The sequence below is a fragment of the Diadema setosum genome, chromosome 18, assembly GCF_964275005.1.
Source record: "Diadema setosum chromosome 18, eeDiaSeto1, whole genome shotgun sequence".
NCBI lineage: Eukaryota > Metazoa > Echinodermata > Echinoidea > Diadematoida > Diadematidae > Diadema > Diadema setosum.
In genome coordinates this window covers 34,439,399-34,450,661 of record NC_092702.1, presented here as the reverse complement: position 1 = coordinate 34,450,661, position 11,263 = coordinate 34,439,399, and the positions used below count along the sequence as shown (strand labels likewise).

Sequence of the window (11,263 nt, the reverse complement as noted above, 5' to 3'; positions counted from 1 at the left end):
GGTTGAAGTGGAGGAGCGGAAGGAAATTAAATCTTTAAGATAAGATGGGGCAAGATTATTACATATCTTGAGTTGTAAACAATAAGGAGGATTTTAAAAGTGATACGTTGATGGATGGGGAGCCAGTGGAGGGATTGGAGAACTGGAGTAATGTGGTCAGATCTTTTTGTAAGGGTCACAAGCCTAGCAGCTGTATTTTGAATTCTTTGAAGTGGTGCAGTACTTGAAGCAGGGAGACCAACAAGAAGGGAATTGCAGTAGTCAAGATGAGAGGAAACAAATGCGTGAATGAAACGTTCTGTGGAAGACTGATCCAATAATTTACGTATTTTACCAATTTTACAAATACCCCAAGCAGCAGAACGACATGAATTCTTAATATGTTGTTGAAAGTTCAGATGCTTATCTACAATAACTCCGAGATCTCTGACGGACTGAGAGATGGGGATAGTACTATCTTCAAAGGAAAATTCTGTTAGAGAGCTACCCCGCCTGAACTGAGAATGAACATATAAAAATTCCGATTTAACACAATTCAATTTCAAATAATTATCGTGAGACCATTGCTTGATATCATCAACGCATCTACTAAGTTTGCAGAGTGCTTCGACTTGGGTATTTGGTTGTATGATTATGTAGATTTGAGTATCGTCGGCATACATAACATGTAAAATATCGTTATGAGAGTTGATTACTGAAGACAGAGGGGTTGTGTATAGAAGAAATAGTAAAGGACCAACCACAGACCCCTGGGGGACACCGTGTCTAAGAGGGAACGACTGAGAAAATGCACCGTTCACAGTAACCATCTGGTGGCGGTCGTGTAAGTAAGATGCAATCCATCTCAAGACTGTTCCCGTTAGACCAAAATTAGTCTCCAATCTGTTAAGGAGAATTTCATGATTGATAGTATCAAACGCAGCAGAATAATCTAAAAGCAGAAGAGCAACTTCATGGCCTTTGTCTACTGCTAAGAGGAGGTCATTGAGTACCTTCAATAAGGCGGTTTCGGTGGAGTGGAAGTGTCTGTAGGCAGACTGATTACTAGGAAACAACTGGTGTTCATCAAGATGATCTCTGAGTTGGCGAGCAACCACTTTCTCAAGAACTTTACCAAGAAAAGACAGATTAGCAATGGGGACGAAAATTATTCAAATCATTACGGTCTAAGCTGGGTTTCTTTAGAAAGGGCAATATGAGCGACCTTTTGAAGTGCTTAGGAACTACGCCTGATGACAACGAGAGATTCAGAATGTGAGTTATTGCAGGAAGAAATTCATCTAGACACTCTTTTAGTAGCCATGTGGGGAGAGGATCAAGAGAACAAGACTTGGACGGAAGAGAATTGATGAGACGTTTCATTTGTGACTCAGTGACTAAACCAAACTCAGAAAATACACACTCGGTGTTTATATTTATGCGAGAGGAATTAGAGAGAGAGATTTCAGGAGACACCGGGAATGAAGATGCAATGGTACTAATCTTGTTGTCGAAAAACTCAGCAAACTGATTGGCAAGTGCAGGATTTGAAGTATGGTCAGGAAGAGAAGAATCTGGATCTTAGGGCAGACTCACATTCTACACATTGCTTACAAATCAAAACATCTCACACATGGAGAAGCTGCACAGAATCAACAGCTACTCACAAAATCATGCATACATGGGACTACATTGTACAGCCTGCAGAACTTGTGATACCTGGTACTTGCCATTAAAGGACAAGTTCATCTTCATATACATGTGGATTAAGTGATTGCAGCAATATTATTAGGACACACTAGTGAAAGTTTGGGGAAAATCGGACAATCCGTTCAAAAGTTATGAATTTTTAAATTATCTGTGCAGTTACTGCTGAATGAGAAGACTACTACAGTGTATGATGTCACATGCGTACAACGATATAAGGAAAATATAAAGAGAATGTCATAAAAGTAAACTTTTTTTTTTTTTAATAAAGTGCACATTTCCTCAACCTGCCACTGATGTATGTTAAGGATAATGTTGTTCCCCTTGCCTTCTGAAAGAGGCAAATCAAGCGTTCTTTTATTATGCAAGAAAAGTGAAAATATGTTGAATTTTCTTTGTTTTCTTTATGTCGTTGTACACATGTGACATCACAAGCTATAGTAGTCTCATCCAGCCTTGACTGAGCAGAAACTTCAAAAATTCATAACTTTTGAACGGGTAGTCCAATTTTCCTCAAACTCTTGCTGATGTGTTCTATCAATATTGCTGCATTCACTCAATCCACATGTCTATGAAGGTGGACTTGTCCTTTAAAGGGAAGATAAACCCCAAGAACAATGTGGATTGAGTGAAAGCAGCAACATTAGTAGAACACATCAGTGAAAGTTTGAAGAAAATCGGACAATCGATGCAAAAGTTATGAATTTTTAAAGTTTTGGTGTTGGAACCGCTGGATGAGGAGACTACTAGAGGTTATGACATATGAGTGGACTACAATATCAAGAAAATATAAAGAAAATACTACAAAAATCCATTTTTCATGAAAATTACAAATTCCATCAACTTGATATTGACATATGTTAAGGGTAGCAATTATTCCCCCTGCTTTCTGAAAGCGGTTGGTCCACATGCTCTTTCATAATTCTAGAAAAGTGAATTTTTGTTGAATATCCTTTATATTTTCTTTGTATTGTTGTCCACTCATACGTCATATCCTCTAGTAGTCTCCTCATCCAGCGGTTCCAACACCAAAACTTTAAAAATTCATAACTTTTGCATCGATTGTCCGATTTTTCTCAAACTTTCACTGATGTGTTCTACTAATGTTGCTGCTTTCACTCAATCCACATTGCTCTTTGAGTTTACCTTCCCTTTAACTTCACACACATTGCATCCAGTTGTAGACTAAAAACAGGACATACAGTATGTGTATGGGCCTACATTGTCTGGACATAACACTAATGTCCAGCAAAACAGAAAATCACTGAATCTCATGCACCACCAGAGAATACCACATAGCAGACACTGGCTACTTATACCATTTTTTTTTTATTATCAAAATTTGATTGCAAAACTATAAAATGTTATCTCTTTCAGGTATTACAATACTCCAGTACTCATACTGATCTTGAAGATTAACAATACCATGATAAAATACTAATATGAACACAGTATTTTGACTGACATGATTTCATGGGGAAGACGTGCAGATGTAGAGTGACCTGCCTTCAAATGGTAAAAATAACACATAGTGCAAATATCAAATCAATTACCGGTAAGTGGAAAAAATATAACATCTAAGTTAATATCACACAGATGACACTTTAGGCTTAAAATAGAATTTTTGGTCACACTGTCCTGACAAGATTCAACATCTTACACAACATTGTTCCATAAAAATTTGATCATCTACAATTGTTTTCCACATTCTTAGTTCTTCTCACACACAGTTTTATACAAATCATTTGTGTCATTGAAGAACACACTGTTTCTCTAATTTCAAGTGTAAACAGTTATTCATTTATCCTATTTATTTTATGACCAGCTTCCTTCAAAAGACTTTTAATGTAATGTGTTTATGTGATGTTTTTTTTTTTTTTCATACATTGTGCCAGACAGAAAGAGTCAAATTATCAAATACATATAAGAGACCAACTTGTGGTATTTTCGTGAACAAAGCACATAGGGTAAGTACGACAAAAAGTGATGTCATATCTATGTAACAATTATCTATCATTTGAACTGTCAATAAAAGTATCTGCAAGATGATAACACAGCTCTAAAACTGTCATGACTTTTTCAACATTCACCAAAATGTTGCTTGAAATATCATTGATCAGGCCTTGTTACTACACCTTTCCTGTTCTTACAGAAAAAAAAAAAACACCTTTCCCATGCAATCAATTTCTCTTGTGTAAATACTACACACAATCTCAATGCATGGCATCAACGACTTACAAGGCAACTGCACTTTTACTCTGTGGAGTGATAAAAGTAAAGGTGGTGTCATTTGTATGGTTAGATTATGAATATTACCGAGTTTCTTAAGTAATTCACACATTGGTCCACAAAAAGCATGATTATCACCCATCAAAAACAATTCATGCAGTAAAAAACAATGGAACACAATTTATCTGATATACTACGGAAGCCATATCTTTGCCATCTCCAGCTTATGTTGTAATTCCAACATATCAATTTTTATGCAAACACATTATTCTGAGGTAGTAACTTACATCAGTTTCCACAACACAGAAACAAACTTCCCCTCATTCTGCTCAATGATGCACACATAAAATGCATGCTATGCACAGACTTCGCATAAATTCTTAAAGGGGAGTTCTGGACCAGTTAAAAATTTGTCTGATAAGACAGAGTAAACTTTTATAAATACAACAGTGAAATGTGACATAAGCAATGGTGTAAATTGTGAGGTAAAGGCATTATTCACAAAAATATTGGTGAATCTTCACAATTTCCTTCATTTTTATCTGATTTTAATCAAACTTACACTGTTGTCCTGAAGAAATTTTACTCTATCTTATCAGACTAATTTTTTAACAGGTACAGAATTCCCCTTTAATCCAAACATCTCCTCAGTGTCCATACTTTTCTTTGCAGAGTTAAACTTAGATATCTATCAACAGATATTTACAACCAGCAGCTACAGCCATATGAAAGAATGAGATAACATATCAAAATGTGGAACAATTAAAACAAAACTGGACTACAGAAGCACACATATAAAAATATCTCTTGATAAATGAATTGCTGATTGGTTCACAACAAAAAGCACGATGCAGAGCGAAATTGTTATTGTTTCGTTGTAATAAATTTGTGAAATGATTTTCTAGCAAATATTATATCAGAATTTCTAATGCATGATAACCTTCTTTCACATGTACAAAGAAATAGAACACACACACATAAAAAATTGCTATAGCTACAAATTAAAATCATACTAATCCTGATTATACTGGTCTGTCAAATCTTTAAGGATCACCATGGCAACAAAGGAAGTAGATTATCTCCACTTTGTTCTCTTACGGCATGTAGTTATTGCAAAATGTTCCAGACACTACAAATATAGACAATGCTATGAATTAGGAAATATATATACATCTACATCAAGTTTCCACCTTACAAGCAGCATCAGGATTTGATTGCACAGTTCTTAGTAGTATTATTTTAATTCACATGGCTAACTACCTGTAGCTTAGATTATGTAACAATAATCTACATGTCAGCAAATGCTAAAAATATGTAATGTTTATCATTCCAGATAAAGTGAAGACGCAGCATATGACACACAGATGTTGAACAATGTGAAAGTATCAACCAGACTTTTTACATGTATAGTGCTAGAACTATTTACCATTAGCATGTCATTGGATATTTCCTTCCTTCTAAGCAAACTCTTTCCTAAGTAGAAATACCAGGAGTGTTGTGCACCATACGTAACAATCGGCAACACACTGTACTGAAAAAGCAGCGGAAGGAATGTTTGGTCACTTCAATCATGATGGAACACCATCATTTGCATGACAGTGATAAATTAGATACAATGTTTTAGATGACACAATTCAAATGCAGCTAAATGAAGTGCCGAAACCAGATAACAATATGATACAAGCTATGTGATATATGGACGACAGCAACAGCAATTAATTTGATGGTCTTTGAATCAAAGCTGTACAATTCAACTTCTTGTAGGAGGTTATTTCCTGAAAACAATACCAACAGACAGATAAATGAAAGTGTATCCGTGAATCTGAAAAGCCTTAGTAGCGCTTCTTCCTTCAGTTTTCTTCTCCATATATTGCTGGCATTTTGAAACAAAGTAGCTAAACAGTTTGAAAAACAATCAGCTCATCCTACTTATTTTCAGAATAATGGCCCACAGCATTCTTTGGTATTTCATCAAATTTAGCACGGTACACTTGACCATATTATCACTTTGTCCACCTCTCACAGACAGAAGTCAATTGTAACAACAGCACATGGTATGGCACAAATTCAAGGACTAATATCATATACACACATACATAAACACAAGAGTTCTGTCCATAAGTTAAAGTACCAACTACACCATACAGATAAATAGAAATACAATGCATACGGCAGCATACCAATGTATATAATTTCTAAATGCAAATTCCCTCATTTTCTGCAGACTCTTGTGCAAAGTAAAAATTTCAGGTTCTTGTGCTCTCAAAACAAGGGAGGAATATTTAACTCGTGCATGCATTTGAATTTCAGTTCAAATATCTACAACTACATGCACCTACAAACAAGCTAACTAGAGAAGCTACCAAAAACTCTACATACCTAACAAGATGTAAACACTACCCACACAAAACATTTAATGCCCTTTACTAGCTGGAGTGCTTCCTTCAACAATTTGCACAAATTTCACAAAATACACATTAGCGGTCAATGTATAGGGACATACCACCCCAACCCCCTCCCTTCCAAGAAGAAAAGAAAAGAAAGAAAGAAAGAAAAAAAAAAAACCCTAGTAATCCTAACTGTATCAGAACAGCTTTCGTGTGCAACAACTGCACTGTGGAATGTGGCTGGTTTTGCCCGACTTGATTAGGGTCACACTTGTAGGTAAAAGCTGAATATCAATAAACAGTATAGCATGCTATGGCCTAGTAGAGAGAAATATCATAACATACTGGGCTGAATCATTCCGCCACATGATTGTGATAAGTGATGTCGATGTGAACAATCCTACTGGCGTCTCCTTAAAATTCTTCACGAATGTAAAACACTGAAGATATACCCGTTATTCACACAACTCTCAGACAAAGAAACTGAGCTGAACCTGAGTGCATAAAACAAATAACATCATAGAGACTCAAATAAAAAAACAAATTAGTTGTAGAATATGCTTGTTAAAAGCTGATATCTAATTTAAATCAAAATATCTCAAATTTACAAGCACCTAAAAATCATGGCCAGTGAAACAAAACCTGACAATCAATTACACGTATAACTCTGCATATTAGTTCCATTCATTGGTGATGGTACAGTGCAGATACATTACTAACAATAAGACTACATACAGCCTATGAAGACATGTGTGCTATAGATAAACATCATAACTACTTACATTTCAGAATATGAAGCAAAATCGTGACATTAGTCTCCCTCTTACACACCTGAAAATGCCTGACCACAGTAAAACCTGTGGAAAAGATCTGTTATTAAAAAAAAAACAAGACAAAAAACATTTAAAACTCCTGTAGGAGAAAGACTATTGTGTGTTGCAGGTTGTTCTGCACTATGTAACACCATGTTCCTGACACAAAATGTAAAACTCAAATCTGGATAGCGTGTAGCTCAGTTATGAAAAAAAGAAACAAAAACAAAATATTTCAGAGGTCACAATTCAAAAGCCATCTTTTCCCCTATGAAAACCCTCTCATTTTACACTAGTTCCATGACCTTCTTTGTGGCAACACTTTTTAAATGCTTATAGAGGTACGGTGCATTCGAGGATAGATAGATATCCATCTGCACTGAAAAGAATATGTCCCCAGGTAAACACAATTTCACTTTGCCATAGCACACATCCACCATAGACATTAGCCCAAGAATACCTTGGACTAGTCTTCCATGGTATCCTACACGTCATTGATTGTTTTCCTCTGTATATTGACTATCTACCAGTTTCAACCAATAAACAAATATGCATCTGCACATAAAGGACCAGAGTGTTGGCATGAATCTTTCCTCTACACTGTGAGTGTGTTGAGAATTTAAAAATTGCTTCATTTGCAATGAGTTGTGCACTGAATTGCATTGTACAAATCTTCATGAGCACGGATGGTAATTTTCAAGACATGCGAGGGACAAATTTTTTGAAGGTAATTTCTGTTCTAGGAGTTGCTATTTTACATCTTTTCAGAGTTGTAAGAGATTCAATGACTGAGCACCATTCACATACTGGTAAACATATGAGTGGATAGAAATGATGAGTGTTGAAACTACTCACTAAAAGAACTTTTTTGTGTTGCACATCACTGTACTAAAAGTTTTGCTCCAACATGTGCTGAATCTACAAAATCCGTTAAAAGAATCAGTGCTGACATGTAGATTTTTTTGAGGCATATGTCCATTATCCCATAATGGGATATACTCCTATGGGACATAAAGTAACTGCATGAAAATATTTAGAAGCTTGTGAAAAAAAAAAAAAAAAATCCAGGTGTTTCTTCTTACCATCAAAAGTGGATTTTAGCACCTTCTGGAATGGAACTTTTCAAATGGACAGCTACCCCGTCTGACCATTCAACCATCCTACTCCAAAGCCTGCCATCCCCCCTTGCTCTCCCAACCCTGACTCAGGTTCCTGCCCAATAACTGTATCACAGCAATGTGATAAGACGTGTCCATTGGGACCAATATACAGCCCACAAGCTAAACAACAACAAAACACCACAAACTCATGATTGAACAGTTGGTGTTGACCCACTAACAGACAGAGACCCCGTTTTATAAAAAGATATAATCGATTGTAAATTCCCTTACCACACAGGCTGCCATAGACTTATGATAGAAATCAACAATATAATCTATCATAACTCTTCATAAAACAGGGCCAAAGAATGACAATGCCTATCTACTATTTGCCCTCATTGATGATACTGTCGATGGAGGCGTACACCCCCGAGACGCCACCAGCCACGCCCAAGATGATGAGGCAGATGTTCTTCACCCAGATGACGGGGTTCAGCTCTTTACCCCTCAACACGAGATGAATGGAACAGGGCAGAATAAATCCCAGTATTGTGCTACCAATGGCACCTGTAATGCAAGCAAATAGAATGAATAAACTTTACATACCAAGGCAGTTATCCAAGATAAAGAAAAAACAACTGGGCAGCGTGGAAATATTTGCATATCTAACACTTTATTTAACATTTGTAAAAACATTTGTGAAAATTGAAATGGTTCAACAGAATATATTTGGAGATGCTTTGTGTGTGTGCGTGTGTGTGTGTGTGTGTGTGTGTGTGTGTGTGTGTTACACAGCTAGTTGACTGCTCACATCACAATAATTGCTAAAATGTTTCAATGCACATTTTTGCTACAAAGGTTGTTACAACATGCTATTGAGCAATTTTGAGTAGCACATACAATAATGCCACTATCACATGATACTGGTCCTATAGGCTCCCCATCAAACACGTAATTCCAATTTCCTCTCCCTTTAGAAATGACATTTGTATTCAGTCATCAGCTTGGATCATACCTGATAACATCCTCGGTGGTGTTTTTTTTTTTTTTTTTTTTTGGTCTTTATTTGTCCAGTGGAACAAGATAATGCACACAGGAAAAAATGAGACCCTCCATTTTATCAGACAAAGCAGAGTCAAATAGAAAATCTCATTTTCTATCCAATGCAAAACCTTGTACCATCGCACATATATTCACAATCTATGTACATATATCACTTGGAGACTATGCTGTACATGCACATACCAACAAACGCTCCAAAGTAGGCAATGCTATCATGAAGGAGTAAAGCTAGTCCAGCTTGGACGATCACCACCAGCGTTCTCAGAACATTCCGCTTCCAGGTGGCGACCTATCGGGCAGATCACACGATAATAAATTTTGGTAATGTACAAAAAGCTGCAATAAACACATGTTTAGGTCTACACAAACACACACTCTCTGTCTCTCTCACACGCATCAACATATACATTAAAACCACTGTCTCTTCTTGATAAAACTGATACATCTTACTCACATAATGCCACCATGCCAGATAATAAATACCTACTACAATATTCTAGTTGGATCCTCTACTTAATCCACAATGTGTGACTTGAAGGTTATATATAGAGGAATAATCGTATTTTGATACTTGTCAAATTATCATGGCACCATCTGTTATGATGCACAAGCAGAGTGGAGCAGGGTCCAAACTTTTAGAGAGATACTTCATAATTTCATCTTAGCAGGCAGGGGAGTAGCAAAGGACTACTGAGTTACACTACACTGTATAGGCTGACATACACACCAAACCAACATAATGACATGAAAGGTTTCAGCACATTTAGAGGATGGCAGTCAGAAATCTATAGCTTGAAATGAAACAATATTGTTGAAAATCTTGTGAGTGCATCATCAAATGACATTTTCACAGGAGAAATATGACCACTTAGAATACCCTGCCTTGACAATGGCAGCTTTCTGAAAATCCCTCATGTTGTAATGTATGTGCCATATATTTAGCGACACTAATTTTCTGCAAATCGCAACTTTATATTTAAACAATTCCATGAGTGATTAAATTTGAAATTAAGGAGTACAGTAATGAACAGAAAACTCCATGCGTTCATGTCACATTTATGTCAATATTTTTGTGTGCTGGTTAAGTAAACAAGGAAAAGTAGAAATTACGCGGTGCGTAATATATGTCCCCGCCGGAAGTTTAAATCTTTGGACTGGCATCAATGAGTTTGTTGCAGCTAAAGATAGCATTTTGTAGCAAAATGTACAATATAGGTCAAAAATCAAGGTCAGAGGTCAAAGAAGTCAAAGGTCAAAATTCTGTGTAGAAGTTTTGAAGCCCTCACCTAGTGCCATCACATAAAGCAAACGGAATCGAAATCGGGTTAGAAATGGAGAAGGAGTAGCATTTTGTAGCCAATGTAAAATATAGGTAAAAAATCAAGGTCAAAGGTCAAAGGTCAAAGAAGTCAAAGGTCAAAATTCTGTGTAGAAGTTTTGAAGCCCTCACCTAGTGCCATCACATAAAGCAAACAGAATCGAAATTGGGTTAGAAATGCCGAAGGAGTAGCATTTTGTAGCAAAATGTACAATATAGATAAAAAATCAAGGTCAAAGATCAAAGAAGTCAAAGGTCAAAATTCTGTGCAGAAGTTTTGAAGCCCTCACCTAGTGCCATCACATAAAGCACACAGAATCGAAATCAGGATAGAAATGCCGAAGGAGTAGCATTTTGTAGCCAATGTAAAATATAGGTCAAAAATCAAGGTCAAAGGTCAAAGAAGTCAAAGGTCAAAATTCTGTGTAGAAGTTTTGAAGCCCTCACCTAGTGCCATCACATAAAGCAAACAGAATTGAAATCGGGTTAGAAATGGCGAAGGAGTAGCATTTTGTAGCAAAATGTACAATATAGATAAAAAATCAAGGTCAAAGGTCAAAGAAGTCAAAGGTCAAAATTCTGTGTATAAGTTTTGAAGCCCTCACCTAGTGCCATCACATAAAGCAAACGGAATCGAAATCGGCTTAGAAATGGCGAAGGAGTAGTATT

General features: G+C 36.4%; 1 protein-coding gene across 1 annotated transcript in view; it reads right to left on the bottom strand.

Annotated features, from left to right (window-relative positions):
* Positions 1-8,287: 8,287 nt before the first annotated feature.
* Positions 8,288-11,263, bottom strand: part of LOC140241857 (proton-coupled amino acid transporter 1-like) — a 42,322-nt gene continuing 39,346 nt past the window's right edge. The window contains exons 8-9 of the mRNA XM_072321608.1: positions 9,460-9,565; positions 8,288-8,781 (exon numbers count right to left, since the gene is read on the bottom strand). Coding sequence (XP_072177709.1) covers positions 8,600-8,781; positions 9,460-9,565 — 288 coding nt within the window. The 3' untranslated portion in view covers positions 8,288-8,599. The remainder of the gene's footprint in view (positions 8,782-9,459; positions 9,566-11,263) is intronic.